At 39.7% G+C, this 20,674-nt stretch overlaps 1 protein-coding gene across 1 annotated transcript in view; it reads left to right on the top strand.

Moving 5' to 3' along the window:
- Positions 1-1,267: 1,267 nt before the first annotated feature.
- The window catches only part of ME2 (malic enzyme 2), a 59,366-nt gene continuing 39,959 nt past the window's right edge, over positions 1,268-20,674 (top strand). Inside the window, exons 1-2 of the mRNA XM_061170526.1 lie at positions 1,268-1,634; positions 20,234-20,353. Of these exons, the coding sequence (XP_061026509.1) occupies positions 20,246-20,353 (108 nt within the window). The 5' untranslated portion in view covers positions 1,268-1,634; positions 20,234-20,245. The remainder of the gene's footprint in view (positions 1,635-20,233; positions 20,354-20,674) is intronic.

Here is a 20,674-nt window from a genome sequence, read left to right as displayed (position 1 = left end):
ATTTAACCAAAAAAATCCCATCCATGATAGCTCTCTACAACCCTTCAACCTGGGATTATTCTACTGTAGGACAAACTATCTTTCAAAGACAAAATAATTTTACGTCTACTAATGAAGCATTTATAATGACACTTCTAATTTTTAAATTTTCTGTCATTCAGCTTGCGGCATCTTGACAATTTCTGGCAAGCAGGGTTATTTTAGGTCATGCTTGTTTATAGTCTCTCTTTCCCAGCGGTGGTTACTAGAGCAGCCATACCTATCATTTATGCTCCAACTACTGTTTCCCCAATATGCCCCACCCTTCCATGCTTAGAGTGACATGGCTACTCCAAATTTTACATAATTGTCAATGAGTTTAGGAGGAGAGGGAATTCACTTTTTTCTACTTCTGCTCAATTTTCTCTATCCTACATCTCCACCGCTTTTAATTTTCTCATTCAATCTGCCTTGCCTCTTTATCCTTTACATCTTTAGTTAAAAACTATTATTACTATACTTTAAAAGCACACAAACTCGATTACAGTAAAGAATTTTTGGTGATAACATTTTCCGAAATAAGAATGAAGAAATATCCTCCAATATCACAACCGTGGGTGGGTATAGATGTATTAAGGTATGGTCCTGCAGCTTTCAAGATGACAATTTAGGGTTCCAGTGCTTTTCTGAGAGGGAACATTGAATTTATGGTGACTGTGATTGTAGGGATCATTAGTAAATTCCCTGCAGGCCAAAAAGTGTGTCAGCAACCGTGGAGAGTAGCAAAGAATTCGGCAGAAGAGCAACTCTTAGACAAACAAAAATTGCTCAGAAACATAAAGCGTTCCTCAAGTGCGGAGGCTTCGCATTTCCTGGGTCCTCCCTCTTCTGCTTCTCCATTCTCCTGGCGTGTATCCCGCTCTTAAATCTCTCCTATCCTCTCCCTGCCTCCACTGGCTGTCCAGAACCGACCCAGACTCACAGCCTTCCTCTCTTCTCGGGATCGGAGACTGGTACCCGTCGACACGCCCCGCCCCACCCCACCCTATTCCCGGCCTCGCCCGCGCCTGCGCAGAGCCTCTAATCGCGCGAACGCGCAGCCATCAGCGCCCCCCAACCATACCGCCAGCCGCGGGAATGCGAAGTCGGCTCTAGCCAGCCCCAGGTCTTTTCGTGGGGCGGTGGTTATCGTCTTTATATCCGGACTCCTCCCACCCTACACGACCCCTCTCTCACTCTTTGGGGTCGGGCCCTTAAGGGCATGCACCTGGCCCCAAATGGTAACCTCTAGCCACCAGACAGAGGAAGGTGCTTCGAGGCTGGAACGCGGGTGCGCCGGTCGCGAAACCTCAAAGCGGAGCCCCGCCCCTCAAGGCTGGCTTCCTGCCTCCGTATTGGTCTGCGCGCCCATCAGTCTCCCCCCATGGGGCCGCGCCGGTGGTACTCCCTGTTCCCTCTTCTCGGTACGCGGATTTACTGCTTGCCTCGGCTAGTATCCAGTCGACCCAGCTAGTCCGATCTTGACCTGGAGCCGGCTCCGGAAAGCCTCGAGAAGGGGAGGGCCGAACTCGGCCGGAGCTGAGCATCGTCCGGGTGGGCTGCGAGGCCGCAGCCTCTCCGCCGGCAGCACCACCTGTCGCCTGGCTAGACGTCGGGTAAGGCTCCGCACGGCTCGCAGCTGCGGGCGGCCTGCCGCGGCGGGGCCCGGGCGGGAGTTCCGGGATGGGAGCGGGCGCCGGCCTCCTCACCCCGGCCCGGGGAGCCGAGCGCGGACCCGCCGCCGGCCTCCGCGCGTGCGGCGCACAAGGTCCCAGCTTGGCGGATGGGAGGGCGGGGTAAAGGGAAGGGGTTCGTCGAGTCCTTGCTGAGAGCGTGGGGAATGGTGGGGTCTCGGCACCCCCTGTTTGACCGTGGGCGGCTCTTCCCTGGCGCACGGTTTGGGGACGCGACTTCCCGGCCGAGACTCGCTCGTCCCAGGTCGCCCCGCCTTCCCGACCTGGAGTAAGGCCCTGCGGCTTCCTTAACAGGAGCATCTCTTCTACCCTTTACTCCCGCGCCCCTTAAAGACCGATTTTGTGGCTCCAAATCCCTTTATCGAATAGTTCTCTTTTTCTGCAGGGATGAATTAATGGCAGGAGTTAGGCATTTTGTTTGTGTGTTGTGATTGTTCCTTGCTTTAATGGAAGTTTGTTGCAGGCTAGAAAGTTCTAAGATTGGAACGGTTCTGTCCATTCACGTGAAATGACATCTGTGGACCAGGCTTGGCAGGTGTTTCTTTGACGCTGGTGATATCCATTTTTGCTTGTGTGGTGTTACATTGAGGTCCCGGATTTGACTTTCTTGGTTCCAAAGATAATTCTAGAAAATTTCCGTTGCCGTTTAGTGAGAAGAAGCTTAATCAAAATAACAGATCTCAACAGAAGTGCTTCCTTACAAAACGTGTTATCGCGTATCTGTTTGATTTACCTTCTTAATGTTTGTGGCAGTCACTTGAAAACAAAACAGTTGATAGCACTGTTATTTCTTTTAGTGTTGCAACTGATAACATGGAAGCACGTATTAATTGTTAATCATTGTTAATCAGGAGCCGAGCGCTGTTTTCTGCAAGAATTATCTCAAAATAATGCCCTGAGGTTGGTACTCTTTATTATCTCCAGGTTACAAATGAAAATTAGAAAGGCTAAGTAACTTACCCAAGGTCACAGGTTTTACGTGGCAAAGCCTGGATTCGAACTCAGGCAATCTAACTTAATAGCTCCAGCCTCCTCTTAAGCTTGTATGCTCCTTAAGCATTGTTCATGCTGTAAAGCTAAGTGCAGTGTTGTGCTCCTAAGTTTTGATCTTTAGTTGCCAAGCATTCTGGAAATTAGAGAAGAAACAGTCATTTCCTTACACCCCCCCCCCCACATACACAGCTGTGTGTGTGCGCGTGTGTGTATACATATATATATACACACACTATAGTAGTTACGCAAATGATAGGTAAATATATATTGTGTAACTACTATAACTAGTTGAGTTATGTTACATGGTTTGCAGAAATAAAGGAAAAATGTTTAGTGTTATCTTCTAATAGTGGACCTTTAAATAATCAACTTTGAGCACTGATTTATAATCTGTTATCTGATTCTTTTATGGTAGCTATAAAGACTTAATTAAAAGTTAGGCATAGAGGCTAGAAATGCTGATATACCTTTACCATATGTTAAAAGGAAATGTTGGGCTACACTTTTGTAGAAGTTTTGCATTCTCTTGAGAATTAAAACTTACTCTTGCTCGATAGTTATTCCTGAGAAAGAACCGCTTACAGGTTTCACTCTTAGAAGGTGTTTATGTATAATGTTTTTGTTTTTTAATAAATTTGTTATGAAAATGCATTAAAAATTCATAAAGAAAAAACCCATTTACCATTTGAGAATTTCTTTTGTAAATTAACTCTTACCGTAATGCTGTTTGTGCATAAATTGTATTTAATTTCATATAAAAAAGTAAGCTATTCTGAACTACATTACATTTTATATTAAGTTAAACTAAAATTAATTATTATTTATATTGGTGAATTTGAGACCAACTTAACCATATTTTAAAACATAAATAACTATGGACACCAAGGGGGGAAAGCCGCAGGGGGGTGGGGATGGTGGTGTGATGAATTGGGCGGTTGGGATTGACATGTATACACTGATGTGTATAAAATTGATGACTAATAAGAACCTGCTGTATAAAAAAATAAAATTAAATTAAAAAAACAGTTAAAAATAACAAATAACACTAAAATGTATAGTTGTTTACTGAGGATCAATATTAGAGAACAAAATTCATACTAAATATCAAAATTACTCCACATTTGATTTAATAAAACAGTAACCATTTTATTAAAAGTTAATTATTTTATTTGAAAGTCACCACTTTGATTATATGGCTGCATATTGTACCTGCCTTGATCAATATGTACAAATTTCAAAAGTTATGAAAAATATATTGATTATGTAGATATTGTTTAGGATGACATTTGGTATTTGCCTGGATCTGTATGTCATCCAGATTCTCATTCTTGACCTAGAGATTTAATTTGAAATAGTTTAAATAAATGTTAACCATGATTTTCCTCATAGCCTCTTTTTAAACAAAAAACTTTTTTTTGAAGTATAGTTAATATACAAACCTCATAGCCTCTTTTTTTTTTTTTAAGTTATTTTTTTGGCTGTGTTGGGTCTTCATTGCTGTGTGCGGGCTTTCTCTAGTTGCGGTGAGTGGAGGCTACTTTTCGTTGCAGTGCGCGGGCTTCTCATTGCGGTGGCTTCTCTTGTTGTGGAGCACCGTCTAGGCCCGTGGGCTTCAGTAGTTGTAGCACGCAGGCTCAGTAGTTGTGGCTCGCGGGCTTAGTTGCTCTGCGGCATGTGGGATCTTCCCAGACCAGGGCTCGAACCCGTGTCCCCTGCATTGACAGGCAGATTCTTAACCACTGCGCCACCAGGGAAGCCCCCTCATAGCCTCTTAATATGGATTTTACATTGGAAGATGTTGATGCAGAAACAGGCATTTAGAAAGCATCTTCTGACCTCTTCAGTTTATTACTACTAATAACAATAATGCGTAGATAAATAACATTTATAGAGCACTTAGAGGGCACTGTGATAATTATCTTACGTGGATTATCTAATTTTAATCTTAAAATGGCCCTATTTAGTAGGTCCTGTTGTTTATCATCTCCATTCAAGTGATGAGATAACGACAGTCCAAGGAGATTGAGGCTTAACTCCGACTTACTCAAGATCATGGAGCTAGCAGTGTAGCAGGGGCAAAGCTAGGATTTAAGTCCAGTGGTCTGATTCCAGAGCTTGCCTTTGACCACTCTGCCAGATTGCCTGGATATGGATTTTATTGAATAAACCAAGAGAAGTGGTCGAGCTCTTTATGATGATGATAAAAAAGCTCTAAGGGGTTGATGCTTTGTTTAAATATTATCATTACTACACACAACTGCAAAATAGAGTTTCCCTTCCCCTTCCCTACTTTATTGATAAGAAAAGTGAGACTTAAGTTAGGTGTTCCCAGACCGTTGGACTTCATGGGTAAGTTAAAAAAAGAAAAGTGTGTGTGTAGGGGGGCAATTGGGACCAGACGTAAGATCACCAACTTTTAATTCTGTCAAGGTTATGGACCTTTTTAAAAACTACTACAATTTACCATCCCCATCCTTTCAAAACAAAAAAAAATTTTTTTTACCACCAGAAAGGGAGGAAGATAATTACAACATGAAAACGAAGACAATAAATTTAGTATTATGAAAAACTATACTGAAACCATGCACCTCAGATTGGAACTTGAACCCACGCGGCCGGGACTCAAACCTGGCCAAAACCCAGACTGGGACTTGAACCCACAAGGCCAGGACTCGAACCCAGGGAAAACCCACAGTCTTCCAACTGAGATCACACACCTGGTTTCAGGACTTAAGCTCAGGTTCTTGATGTGTCATCGCAGAAAGAATTCAGTGAGAGACAAAGTGACAGGTAAGAAGTGGGTTTATTTAGAGAGAAACACACTCCGCAAAGAGAGTGTGGGCCATCTCAGAAGGCGAGTGCGGCCTTGGGAGAAATGCACTCCACAAACAGAGCGTGGGCCATCTCAGAAGGTGAGAAAGGCACCAGGGTATGGGGTTGTCAGTGTTTATAGTGGTGGGTAATTTCATAGGCTAATGAGTGGGAGGAGTATTCCAGCTGTTTCGGGAAGGGCCAGGGATTTCCAGGAATTGGGCCACCGCCCACTTTTTGATCCTTATGGTCACCTTAGAACTGTCATGGCACCTGTGGGTTTGTCCTTTAGCTTGCTAATGTGTTACAGTGAGCGTCTACTGAGGCTCGAGGTCTAGTGGAAGTCGACTTGTCCACCATCTTGGACCCATTTGGTTCTAATCCGTTTATGTCATGTCCTTGGGCTATGTCATTCTTTCAAAGGTTGTGCCCTGCCCCCTTGCCTCCTGTTTCAATACTACGTTGTCCTAGTTTTTCTCATTTGGTTAAAGACTAGTGAAAAACGTGTCCCAGACAGACACCAATTCAGAGACCATTTGGGAATGCTTGGGTAACATAACTGATTCCAAACTGGTAATTAGCTGCGTCCAGATTCAGACTGACTGCAGAGCTTGTGCTCACTGTACCTAGTCATGACCTCTCTCTAATTTTGGTCTCTATTACATTGAACTTCTGCTTTCTACCCCCAGCTAGGGGGCCAGGGAGAGTGTTCTCCAGCAGCCAGTGACCTAGCAGTTTCAGTCCCAGTCCAGTTTATAAACACCACCCAGAGAGTAAATTCACTAACCCCCAGGGTAAGGCAGGATGAATGACACACCAGAGGGAGAAACCACAGGCATACCTCAATATCCAGGAAACTCAGGTAAGCAGCTTGAGTTTTCATATTTATTCAAAACGGGAAGCCCCACCTTATTTTGTTTCCTGTTTTTACTTCACTCATTTTTACAGTTCTTCCATCCTGTCTGTATAACATGAGGAGTTAGGTGTGGGTTTTCCCGGGTTTGTCCTGTTGCCTCCAGCTGCTATTAAGCCTGCTGTCTGTCTGTCTCTCTCCTTAGTCCTTGGTTCTATTTTTGGCAGAGATTGGTTTTTCTCCTTAAGTTGTTTTTTAACTTATGCCTACTTGTTTTAAAGACACTATTAAAATTACTTTTATATTTTATTTTACTCTCTATCACTTAGTCATAAAGTAATAATTTGAGTGCTGTAACACTTTACTCTTTAAGTCTTTAATACTTTTCTGCATGTATTCTCTCATTTGATCATTACAGTTACCTATGAGGTAGATTTAAAAGGTAATCTTTATTTTACAGACTAAATTCAGTATTTGATAGAAGCAAAATTTTAGCCAGGAGCAGAAAATAGAAGATTTTATATGTCAGAATGCTGATCTTAAATTAACTACTGAAGGGAAAAACTGTTTCTTCCTACTCACAGACTCAACTCTTCTGGCCACCAAATGTGTTTTTTCCCCACACCCAGGAGTTCTCCAGCTCTAGGCAGACACTGACGGGGTGTGCTACAACTTAATTCTAACACTGTCTCCCTGGAGGTAACTTCGGATCACACAAGTTAGGGACTCAGCCCGGAAAGACTGCCCCCACTTCAGATGCCAGTCGCAAGCCCCAGGTTTTGACCTATCCTTCTTACCAACCAGCTGTAAATCAGGGCTTCCCACAACCCCTTCCTCAGGTTAGATCATTTGCTGTAATGGCTCACAGAACTCAGGGAGACACTTTACTTATATTTACCGGTTTCTTATAAAAGGATACAACTCAGGAACAGATGGAAAAGACACATAGGACTAGGTATTGGGGGTGGGGTCGGGGAGGGCACGGCGCTTCCTTGCCCTCTGCACTTGCCACCCCCCAGCACCAAGATGTGTTCACCAACCTGAAAGCTCATCAACTCTCCTTGTTCAAAAGTTTTTATGGATCTTAATCGCCATCATTCCCACCCCCTTTCCCAGGGGAACTGGAGTGGTACTGAAAGTTCCCACTCTCTAATAATCACTTGGTCTTTCTGGTGACTGAGGTTCTGTAGTGACCTCACCCTAAGTCACCTCATTAGCATAAACTCAGGTCTGATCAAAAGGGGCTGCTTATGAATAACAAAAGATACTCCTGTCACTCAAGAAATTCCAGCAGTTTTTAGGAACTCTGTACAAGAACTGGGGACCAAGACCAAATATATTTCTTATTACACCACAAGTACTAATTGCAAAGTGTATTTTTCTCAGATAGTCTTTGATTTTAAATAAACTAAAAGGTATTCCATACTGTTTTAGATTTTCCTACCTCACCAATATGCTGCAATACTAATCCAGTCTTTTGGTACCAAAGTTTTAATTGTGATAAATAATGCTTTGTCTCCTGGAAGAACCACACAAACATGATCAGGGCTGCACTTTCAATTTCTGTCTTTTCAAAATTTATTTTGAAATACTTTGAAAGATGTGGTTGTATACATCATACTTCTTGGCCCCTTAATACTTCACTGTGTATTTTCAGAAAAGGATACCTCTTACATATGGTTATCGAACTCAGAATATTTAAAATTATACAAGACTTTTATGTAAGTTACAATATATCTCCCAATTTTGCCAGTTATCCCAGTAATATCCTTGATGGCATTTTGGGGGATCAGGTTTTGCATTTAGTTGTCCTATCTGTTCGGTCTTCTTTAAATTGCAATGGTTCTTTAGTGTCTTTCCTGGCATTTACATTTGTGAAGAAAACCAATCAGTTATTTTATGGTGTCTCTCTTGATTCTTTTTTATTACCATTATTGAAATACATTTGACATAAAACATTGTGTAAATTTAAGGTGTACAACAGGTTAATTTGATACATTTTAATATTGCCATTGTACTGATAATTAGCACCTCTGCACATTATGTAATTATAATTTCTTTTTAGTGGTTGGAATAATTAAGTTCTAGTCTCTTTGCAAGTTAGATGATTATAATACAGTACTGTTGTCTGTGTTCACTATGTATTAGATCTCTAGGACTTATCTCTTAGGCCTCTTGCTGAAAGTTTGTACCTTTAAACAACATCTGTCCTATCCCTTTCCCCAATTCCCGTCTCTCATGATTCTTGATGTGCTTATGATCATTTAGATTTCTTGTTTTGTGCCCATATTTAGGTAGCACATTTATATGAAATATCCAGAATAGGTAAATACAAAAATACAGAAAGCAGATTGGTGGTTACAGTCACTGGGGAAGTGGGGAAAACTGCTTAATGGGTATGGTATTTCCTTCTGGGATGATGAAAATGTTTTGGAACTAGAGAGAGGTGGTTGTACAACATTATGGATTTTCTAAATCCCTCTGAATTGTTTATTTTAAAACAGTTTATTTTGTTATGTGAATTTCAGCTCCATAAGAATTAACTTAAAATCCTAATGTAGATGATTTTGCTGCACCCCCATATACAGCCCATGGATTTCTCAGCAAAAAGAAATTCCATTTAAAAACTATTGCATGAAGAAAGACAGACAAGATGAAAAGGCAGAGGGCTACATACCAGATGAAGGAACAAGATAAAACCCCAGAAAAACAACTAAATGAAGTGGAGATAGGCAACCTTCCAGAAAAAGAATTCAGAATAATGATAGTGAAGATGAGCCAGGACCTTGGAATAAGAATGGAGACAAAGATCAAGAAGATGCAAGAAATGTTTAACAAAGACCTAGAAGAATTAAAGAACAAACAAACAGAGATGAACAATACAATAACTGAAATGAAAACTACACTAGAAGGAATCAATAGCAGAATAACTGAGGCAGAAGAACGGATAAGTGACCTGGAAGACAGAATGGTGGAATTCACTGCTGCGGAACAGACTAAAGAAAAAAGAATGAAAAGAAATGAAGACAGCGTAAGAGACCTCTGGGACAACATTAAATGCAACAACATTCGCATTATAGGGGTCCCAGAAGGAGAAGAGAGAGAGAAAGGACCAGAGAAAATATTTGAAGAGATTATAGTCGCAAACTTTCCTAACATGGGAAAGGAAATAGCCACCCAAGTCCAGGAAGCGCAGAGAGTCCCATACAGGATAAACCCAAGGAGAAACACATCGAGACACATAGTAATCAAATTGGCAAAAATTAAAGAGAAAGAAAAATTATTGAAAGCAGCAAGGGAAAAATGACAAATAACATACAAGGGAACTCCCATAAGGTTAACAGCTGATTTCTCAGCAGAAACTCTACAAGCCAGAAGGGAGTGGCGTGATATACTTAAAGTGATGAAAGGGAAGAACCTACAACCAAGATTACTCTACCCGGCAAGGATCTCATTCAGATTTGATGGAGAAATCAAAAGCTTTACAGACAAGCAAAAGCTAAGAGAATTCAGGACCACCAAACCAGCTCTACAACAAATGCTAAAGGGACTTCTCTAAGTGGGAAACAGAGAAGAAAAGGACCTACGAAAACAAACCCAAAACAATTAAGAAAATGGTCATAGGAACATACATATCGATAATTACCTTAAACGTGAATGGATTAAGTGCTCCAACCAAAAGACACAGGCTTGCTGAATGGATACAAAGACAAGACCCATATATATGCTGTCTACAAGAGACCCACTTCAGACCTAGGCACACATACAGACTGAAAGTGAGGGGATGGAAAAAGATATTCCATGCAAATGGAAATCAAAAGAAAGCTGGAGTAGCTATACTCATATCAGATAAAATAGACTTTAAAATAAAGAATGTTACAAGAGACAAGGAAGGACACTACATAATGATCAAGGGATCAATCCAAGAAGAAGATATAACAATTATAAATATATGTGCACCCAACATAGGAGCAGCTCAATACATAAGGCAACTGCTAACAGCTATAAAAGAGGAAATCGACAGTAACACAATAATAGTGGGGGACTTTAACACCTCACTTACACCAATGGACAGATCATCCAAAATGAAAATAAATAAGGAAACAGAAGCTTTAAATGACACAATAGACCAGATAGATTTAATTGATATTTATAGGACAGTCCATCCAAAAACAGCAGATTACACTTTCTTCTCAAGTGCACACGGAACATTCTCCAGCATAGATCACATCTTGGGTCACAAATCAAGCCTCAGTAAATTTAAGAAAATCGAAATCACATCAAGCATCTTTTCTGACCACAACGCTATGAGATTAGAAATCAATTACAGGGAAAAAAACGTAAAAAACACAAATACATGGAGGCTAAACAATACGTTACTAAATAACCAAGAGATCACTGAAGAAATCAAAGAGGAAATCAAAAAATACCTAGAGACAAATGACAATGAAAACACGACGATCCAAAATCTATGTGATGCAGCAAAAGCAGTTCTAAGAGGGAAGTTTATAGCTATACAAGCCTACCTCAAGAAACAAGAAAAATCTCAAGTAAACAATCTAACCTTACACCTAAAGGAACTAGAGAAAGAAGAACAAACAAAACCCAAAGTTAGCAGAAGGAAAGAAATCATAAAGATCAGTGCAGAAATAAATGAAATAGAGACAAAGAAAACAATAGCAAAGATCAATAAAACTAAAAGCTGGTTCTTTCAGAAGATAAACAAAATTGATAAGCCATTAGTCAGACTCATCAAGAAAAAGAGGGAGAGGACTCAAATCAATAAAATTAGAAATGAAAAAGGAGACGTTACAACAGACACCGCAGAAATACAAAACATCCTAAGAGACTACTACAAGCAACTCTATGCCAATAAAATGGACAACCTGGAAGAAATGGACAAATTCTTAGAAAGGTATAACCTTCCAAGACTGAACCAGGAAGAAACAGAAAATATGAACAGACCAATCACAAGTAATGAAATTGAAACTGTGATTAAAAATCTTCCAACAAACAAAAGTCCAGGACCAGATGGCTTCACAGGTGAATTCTATCAAACATTTAGAGAAGAGCTAACATCCATCCTTCTCAAACTCTTCCAAAAAATTGCAGAGGAAGGAACACTCCCAAACTCATTCTATGATGCCACCATCACCCTGATACCAAAACCAGACAAAGATACTACAAAAAAAGAAAATTACAGACCAATATCACTGATGAATATAGATGCAAAAATCCTCAACAAAATACTGGCAAACGGAATCCAACAACACATTAAAAGGATCATACACCACGATCAAGTAGGATTTATCCCAGGGATGCAAGGATTCTTCAATATACGCAAATCAATCAATGTGATACACCATATTAACAAATTGAAGAATAAAAACCATATGATCATCTCAATAGATGCAGAAAAACTTTTGACAAAATTCAACACCCATTTATGATAAAAACTCTCCAGAAAGTGGGCATAGAGGGAACTTTCCTCAACGTAATAAAGGCCATATACGACAAACCCACAGCAAACATCGTTCTCAATGGTGAAAAACTGGAAGCATTTCCTCTAAGATCAGGAACGAGACAAGGATGTCCACTCCCACCACTATTATTCAACATAGTTTTGGAAGTCCTAGCCACGGCAGTCAGAGAAGAAAAAGAAATAAAAGGAATACAAATTGGAAAAGAAGAAGTAAAACTGTCACTGTTTGCAGATGACATGATACTATACCTAGAGAATCCTAAAAATGCCACCAGAAAACTACTAGAGCTAATCAATGAATTTGGTAAAGTTGCAGGATACAAAATTAATGCACAGAAATCTCTTGCATTCCTATACACCAATGATGAAAAATCTGAAAGAGAAATTATGGAAACACTCCCGTTTACCACTGCAACAAAAAGAATAAAATATCTAGGAATAAACCTACCTAGGGAGACAAAAGACTTGTATGCACAAAACTATAAGACCCTGATGAAAGAAATTCAAGATGATACCAACAGGTGGAGAGATATACCATGTTCTTGGATTGGAAGAATCAATATTGTGAAAATGACAATACTACCCAAAGCAATCTACAGATTCAATGCAATCCCTATCAAATTACCAATGGCATTTTTTATGGAACTAGAACAAATCATCTTAAAATTTGTATGGAGACACAAAAGACCCCGAATAGCCAAAGCAATCTTGAGGGAAAAAAAACGGAGCTGGAGGAATCAGACTCCCTGACTTCAGACTATACTACAAAGCTACAGTAATCAAGACAATATGGTACCGGCACAAAAATGGAAACATAGATAAGTGGAACAGGATAGAAAGCCCAGAGATAAACCCACGCACCTATGGTCAACTAATCTATGGCAAAGGAGGCAAAGATATACAATGGATAAAAGACAGTCTCTTCAATAAGTGGTGCTGGGAAAACTGGACAGCTACATGTAAAAGAATGAAATTAGAACACTCCCTAACACCATACACAAAAATAAATTCAAAATGGATTCGAGACCTAAATGTAAGATCGGACACTATAAAACTCTTAGTGGAAAACATAGGAAGAACACTCTTTGACATCAATCACAGCAAGATCTTTTTTGATCCACCTCCTAGAGTAATGGAAATAAAAACAAAAATAAACAAATGGGACCTTATGAAACCTCAGAGCTTTTGCACAGCAAAGGAAACCATAAGCAAGATGAAAAGACATCCCTCAGAATGGGAGAAAATATTTGCAAATGAATCAACGGACAAAGGATTAATCTCCAAAATATATAAACAGCTCATTCAGCTCAATATTAAAGAAACAAACAATCCAATCCAAAAATGGGTGGAAGACCTAAATAGACATTTCTCCAAAGAAGACATACAGATGGCCAAGAAGCACATGAAAAGATGCTCAACATCACTAATTATTAGAGAAATGCAAATCAATACTACAATGAGGTATCACCTCACACCAGTTAGAATGGGCATCATCAGAAAATCTACAAACAGCAAATGCTGGAGAGGGTGTGGAGAAAAGGGAACCCTCTTGCACTGTTGGTGGGAATGTAAATTGATACAGCCACTATGGAGAACAGTGTGGAGGTTCCTTAAAAAACTAAAAATAGATTTACCATATGATCCAGCAATCCCACTACTGGGTGTATACCCAGAGAAAACCATAATTCAAAAAGACACATGCACCCCAATGTTCATTGCAGCACTATTTACAATAGCCAGGTCATGGAAGCAACGTAAGTGCCCATCGACAGACGAATGGTTAAAGAAGTTGTGGTACATATATACAATGGAATATTACTCAGCCATAAAAAGGAATGAAATTGAGTCATTTGCTGAGACGTGGATAGATCTAGAGACTGTCATACAGAGTGAAGTAAGTCAGAAAGAGAAAAACAAATATCGTATATTAACGCATGTATGTGGAACCTAGAAAAATGGTACAGATGAGCCAGTTTGCAGGGCAGAAGTTGAGACACAGATGTAGAGAACAGACATATGGACACCAAGGGGGGAAAACTGCGGTGGGGTGGGGATGGTGGTGTGCTGATGTGGGCGATTGGGATTGACATGTATACACTGATGTGTATAAAATTGATGACTAACAAGAACCAGCAGTATAAAAACAAACAAACAAACAAAACAACTAATACTAAACTTTCATTGGGTTATTTGTATGGAAATATGTTAATATAAATGTTTCAGACATTACATGAAATTCCTAAAAATCTTATATGTTCTGGTATAATGTTATAAGTCATAATTCTAGTTATTACTTTGAAATTACATCTCAGAAATAAAAAAAAAAAATTAACTATGAGTTGAACCTGGATGATGGATACAGAAGAGTTCATTATACTGCTATTTTTGTTTATATTTTATTGTTTTTATTGTTTTCTATAATAAAATGTTTTTAAAAAAATAAAAATTAAAAAAAATTAAAAAAAATAAAAACTATTGCATGATAATTATAATGGTGTATGATGATTAAAGAAATAAATGAGCGTTGCAAATTGATATTTAGTAGGAAAATTGATATGCAGAAGAATCTGTTATATTCCCATCAGTAAATATTTAAGGTTTAATGTATTATGTAGTTTTCCATTTTGAAAAATTCTCATAATGTTTGCAATGGATGTGAAAGGACAGAAACATGTTTTCAAGACAATTTGCATGATTTTTAAATATTACATAACAGGTTTTCTAAAAACAAAAAAATTTTAGTACACTGAATTTAAATATTGAATATTACTAGTACCTTAAAATTTGACGTCTAGATTAAGAATCTGGATGGCTTCACTTCCTCTGAAAGTGTGTGCTCCAGGCTTTTCTCTTATTTACATTTCCACCTTCAACCTAAACTGTCCCACACCTGTTTACATTGAAATCACTTCCATGAAAACACTTGCTGTTTACTAGATGTTTCATACCTTGCCACACTTGTGTGGATTAGAAAAAGGGTAAATATTTGGCACACTGTCGTAGGTAATACATAAAGAGTAGCAATGATTATTACCCAAGGACTTAGACTGTTGTCAGGAAAAGTAAATCTTTGCCTTCACCTTATGTTTTGTTACTCTTTTATAATCCCTTACAACCTGTAGCAACATAAATGTATTTTTTAAACATCTTTATTGGAGTATAATTGCTTTACTTTGTTACGTTAGTTGCTGCTGTATAACAAAGTGAACCAGCTATACATATACATATATCCCCATATCCCCTCCCTCTTGCGTCTCCCTCCTACCCTCCCTATCCCACCCCTCTAGATGGTCACAAAGCACTGAGCTGATCTCCCTGTGCTATGTGGCTGCTTCCCACCAGCTATCTATTTTACATTTGGTAGTGTATATATGTCCATGCCACTCTCTCACTTCGTCCCAGCTTACCCTTCCCCCTGCCCGTGTCCTCAAGTCCATTCTCTACATCTGCATCTTTATTCAGTCCTGCCCCTAGGTTCTTCAGAACCTTTTTTTTTTTTTTTAATTCTATATATATGTGTTAGCATACAGTATTTGTTTTTCTTTTTCTGACTTACTGCACTCTGAATGACAGATTCTAGGTCCATCCACCTTACTACAAATAACTCAATTTCGTTTCTTTTTGTGGCTGAGTAATATTCCATTATATATGTGCCACATCTTTATCCATTTATCTGTCAGTGGACACTTATGTTGCTTCCATGTCCTGACTATTGTAAATAGTGCTGCAATGAACATTGTGGTACATGACTCTTTTTGAGTTATGGTTTTCTCAGGGTATATGCCCAGTAGTTGGATTGCTGGGTCATATGGTAGTTCTATTTTTAGTTTTTTAAGGAACCTCCATACTGTTCTCCATAGTGGCTGTATCAATTTAGATTCCCACCAACAGTGTAGGAGGGTTCCCTTTTCACTGCACCCTCTGCAGCACTTATTGTAGATTTTTTGATGATGGCCATTCTGACTGGTGTGAGGTGATACCTCATTGTAGTTTTCATTTGCATTTCTCTAATGATTAGTTATGTTGAGCATCCTTTCATGTGTTTGTTGGCAATCTGTATATCTTCTTTGGAGAAAGGTCTATTTAGGTCTTCTGCCCATTTTTGGATTGGGTGTTTGTTTTTTTGATATTGAGCTGCATGAGCTGCTTGTATATTTTGGCGATTAATCCTTTGTCCGTTGATTTGTTTGCAAATATTTTCTCCCATTCTAAGGGTTGTCTTTTCGTCTTGTTTATAGTTTCCTTTGCTGTGCAAAAGCTTTTAAGTTTCATTAGGTCCCATTTGTTTATTTTTGTTTTTATTTCCATTTCTCTAGGAGGTGGGTCAAAAAGGATCGTGCTGTGATTTATGCCATAGAGTGTCCTGCCTATGTTTTCCTCTAAGAGTTTTATAGTGTCTCGCCTTACATTTAGGTCTTTAGTCCATTTTGAGTTTATTTTTGTGTATGGTGTTAGGGAGTGTTCTAATTTCATTCTTTTACATATAGCTGTCCAGTTTTTCCAGCACCACTTATTGAAGAGGCTGTCTTTTCTCCATTGTATATTCTTGCCTAATTTATCAAAGATAAGGTGACCATATGTGCGTGGGTTTATCTCTGGGCTTTCTGTCCTGTTCCACTGATCTATATTTCTGTTTTTGTGCCAGTACTGTAGCTTTGTAGTATAGTCTGAAGTCAGGGAACCTGATTCCTCCAGCTCCGTTTTTCTTTCTCAAGATTGCTTTGGCTATTCAGGGTCTTTTGTCTTTCCATACATACTGTGAAATTTTTTGTTCTAGTTCTGTGGAAAATGCCACTGGTAGTTTGATAGGGATTACATTGAATCTGTAGATTACTTTGGGTAGTATAGTCATTTCACAATGTTGATTCTTCCAATGCAAGAACATGGTATGTCTCCATCTGTTTGTATCGTCTTTAATTTCTTTCATCAGTGTCTTATAGTTTTCTGCATATAGGTCTTTTGTCTTCTTAGGTAGGTTTATTCCTAGGTATTTTATTCTTTCTCTTGCAATGGTAAGTGAGAATGTTTCTTTTATTCCTCTTTCAGATTTTTCATAATTAGTGTATAGGAATGCAAGAGATTTCTGTGCATTAATTTTGTATCCTGCTACTTTACCAGATTCATTGATTAGCTCTAGTAGTTTTCTGGTAGCATCTTTAGGATTCTCTGTGTATAGTATCAGGTCATCTGCAAATAGTGACCGCTTTACTTCTTCTTTTCCGATTTGGGTTCCTTTTATTTCTTTTTCTTCTCTGATTGCTGTGGCTAAAACTTCCAAAACTATGTTGAATAATAGTGGTGAGAGTGGGCAACCTTGTCTTGTTCCTGATCTTAGTGGAAATGGTTTCAGTTTTTCACCATTGAGAACGATGCTGGCTGTAGGTTTGTCATATATGGCCTTTATTATGTTGAGGTGAGTTCCCTCTATGCCTACTTTCTGGAGGGTTTTTATCATAAGTGGGTGTTGAATTTTGTCAAAAGCTTTCTCTGCATCTATTGAGATGATCATATGGGTTTTATCCTTCAGTTTGTTAATATGGTGTATCACATTGATTGATTTTTGTTTATTGAAGAATCCTTGCATTCCTGGGATAAACCCCACTTGATCACAGTGTATGATCCTTTTAATGTGCTGTTGGATTCTGTTTGCTAGTATTTTGTTGAGGATTTGTGCATCTATGTTCATCAGTGATATTCGCCTCTAGTTTTCTTTTTTTGTGACATCTTTGTCTGGTTTTGGTATCAGGGTGATGGTGGCCTCATAGAATGAGTTTTGGAGTGTTCCTCTCTCTGCTATATTTTGGAAGAGTTTGAGAAGGATTGGTGTTAGCTCTTCTCTAAATGTTCAATAGAATTCGCCTGTGAAGCCATCTGGTCTTGAGCTTTTGTTTGTTGGACGATTTTTAAGCACAGTTTCTATTTCAGTGCTTGTGATTGGTCTGTTCATATTTTCTATTTCTTCCTAGTTCAGTCTCGGAAGGTTGTGCTTTTCTAAGAATTTGTCCATTTCTTCCAGGTTGTCCATTTTATTGGCACAGAATTGCTTGTAGTAATCTCTCATGATCCTTTGTATTTCTGCAGTGTCAGTTTTTACTTCTCCTTTTTCATTTCTAATTCTATTGATTTGAGTCGTCTCCCTTTTTTTCTTGATGCGACTGGCTAATGGTTTATCAATTTTGTTTATCTTCTCAAAGAACCAGCTTTTAGTTTTATTGATCTTTACTATTGTTTCCTTCACTTCTTTTTCATTTATGTCTGATCTGATCTTTATGATTTCTTTCCTTTTGCTAACTTTGGGGTTTTTTTTTCTTCTTTCTCTAATTGCTTTAGGTATAAGTTTAGCTTGTTTATTTCAGATGTTTCTTGTGTCTTGAGGTAGGATTGTATTGCTATAAACTTCCCTCTTAGAACTGCTTTTGCTGCATCCCATAGGTTTTGGGCCATCGTGTTTTGACTGTCATTTGTTTCTAGGTATTTTTTGATTTCCTCTTTGATTTCTTCAGTGATCTCTTGTTTATTTAGTAGTGTATTGTTTAGCCTCCATGTGTTTGTATTTTTTACAGATTTTTTCCTGTAATGGATATCTAGTCTCATAGCATTGTGGTCAGAAATGATACTTGATATGGTTTCAATTTTCTTAAATTTACCAGGGCTTGATTTGTGACCCAAGATATGATCCATCCTGGAGAATGTTCCATGAGCACTTGAGAAGAAGGTGTAATCTGTTGTTTTTGGATGGAATGTTCTATAAATATCAATTAAGTCCATCTTGTTTAATGTATCATTTAAAGCTTCTGTTTCCTTATTTATTTTTATTTTGGATGATCTGTCCATTGGTGTAAGTGAGGTGTTACAGTCCCCCACTATTATTGTGTTACTGTCGATTTCCTCTTTTATAGCTGTTAGCAGTTGCCTTATGTATTGAGCTGCTCCTATGTTGGGTGCACAATGATAATAAGCTCTAAATACTAAACTAAGATAAACATAAAACCAGAAACAAATTAGATGCAGAAAGCAAACCCCAAGTCTACAGTTGCTCCCAAAGTCCACCGCCTCAATTTTGGGATGGTTTGTTGTCTATTCAGGTATTCCACAGATTCAGGGTACATCAAGTTGATTGTGGAAATTTAATCCGCTGCTCCTGAGCCTGCGGGGAGAGATTTCCCTTTCTCTTCTTTGTTCGCACAGCTCCTAGGGTTCACCTTTGGATTTGGACCCGTCTCTGGGTGTAGGTCGCCTGAGGGTGTCTGTTCCCTGCCCAGACAGGACGGGGTTAAAGGAGCAGCTGATTCGGGGGCTCTGGCTCACTCAGGCTGGGCGGTGGGAGGGGTACGGAATGCGGGGCGAGCTGCAACGGCAGAGGCCTGAGTGACATTTCAACAGCCTGAGGCATGCTGTGTGTTCTCCCAGGGAAGATGTCCCTGGATCACGGACCCTGGTCATGGTAGGCTGCACAGGTTCCCGGGACGGGAAGTGTGGATAGTGACCTGTGCTTGCACGCAGGCTTCTTGGTGGCTGCAGCAGCAGCCTTAGCGTTTCATGCCCATCTCTGGTGTCTGCGCTGATAGCTGCGGCTCGTGCCCTTCTCTGGAGCTCACTTAGGCGGTGCTCTGAATTCCCTCTCCTCGCGCACCCGGAAACAATGGTCTCTTGCCTCTTAGGCAGTTCCAGACTTTTTCCTGGACTCCCTCCCGGCTAGCTGTGGCTCACTAGCCCCCTTCAGGCTGTGTTCACGCAGCCAACCCCAGTCCTCTCCCTGGGATCCGACCTCCGAAGCCCGAGCCTCAGCTCCCAGTCCCCGCCCACCCCGGCGGGTGAGCAGACAAGCCTCTCGGGCTGGTGAGTGCTGGTCGGCACCGATCCTCTGTGCGGGAATCTCTCAGCTCTGCCCTCCGCACCCCTGTTGCTGCGCTCTCCTCCGTGCCTCCCAAGCTTCCCCCCAACGCACTGCCCATCTCCACCAGTGAAGGGGCTTCCTAGTGTGTGGAAACCTTTCCTCCTTCACAGCTCCCCCAGAGGTGCAGGTCCCGTGCCTATTCTTTTGTCTCTGTTTTTCCTTTTTTCTTTTGCCCTACCCAGGTACGTGGGGGAGTCTCTTGCCTTTGGGGAAGTCTGAGGTCTTCTGCCAGCATTCAGTAGATGCTCTGTAGGAGTTGTTCCACATGTAGATGTATTTTTGATGTATTTGTGGGGAGGAAGGTGATTTCCACGTCTTACTCCTCCACCATCTTGAAGGTTCTGCCAACATAAATGTATTTTGAAAAAATTTTTTCACTTGTGGGAAGTGAAGCTTTCTAAATCTGCTTTTGAAAACTAATCCCTGATATACATGCAGTTGTATAATATGTTTCTCATCATCTTTATTTGCTTTGTTTTTCCCAGGTGAGAGAAACGATGTTGTCCAGGTTTAAAATAGTTGCCGCTCCTTGTACTCTGGCATGTCGTCATTTGCACATAAAAGAGAAAGGCAAGCCACTTATGTTGAACCCAAGAACAAACAAGGTTAGTAACATTAATACGAACACACATTTTCTCTCTTCCCGGTAAAGGTTTGATATATTTTAGACTGATAAAGTATGAAATTTTTGTATTCTGTAGCTTTATACTAAAACTATTCAGAAATGCTTGTTTTTTCTGCATGAACTTTCCTCTTTTTTTGCATTGCAACAATTATGGCTGCTTTATACCTCCCAAATTTCACCCTCACAGTTTCTACCACCCAAAAAGGATTGAGTTTATTTCCTAGTTCTAGCTCAAAAGCAAAACAAAACAAAAACCCAAGAATAGCATATTGGCCAGAACTTTTGGCCGGATGCAGTATAT

Source organism: Eubalaena glacialis, chromosome 15 (assembly GCF_028564815.1).
Source record: "Eubalaena glacialis isolate mEubGla1 chromosome 15, mEubGla1.1.hap2.+ XY, whole genome shotgun sequence".
NCBI classification, from domain to species: domain Eukaryota; kingdom Metazoa; phylum Chordata; class Mammalia; order Artiodactyla; family Balaenidae; genus Eubalaena; species Eubalaena glacialis.
The sequence above is the reverse complement of the archived record's forward strand: the minus strand, read 5'-3'. Positions and strand labels throughout refer to the sequence as shown.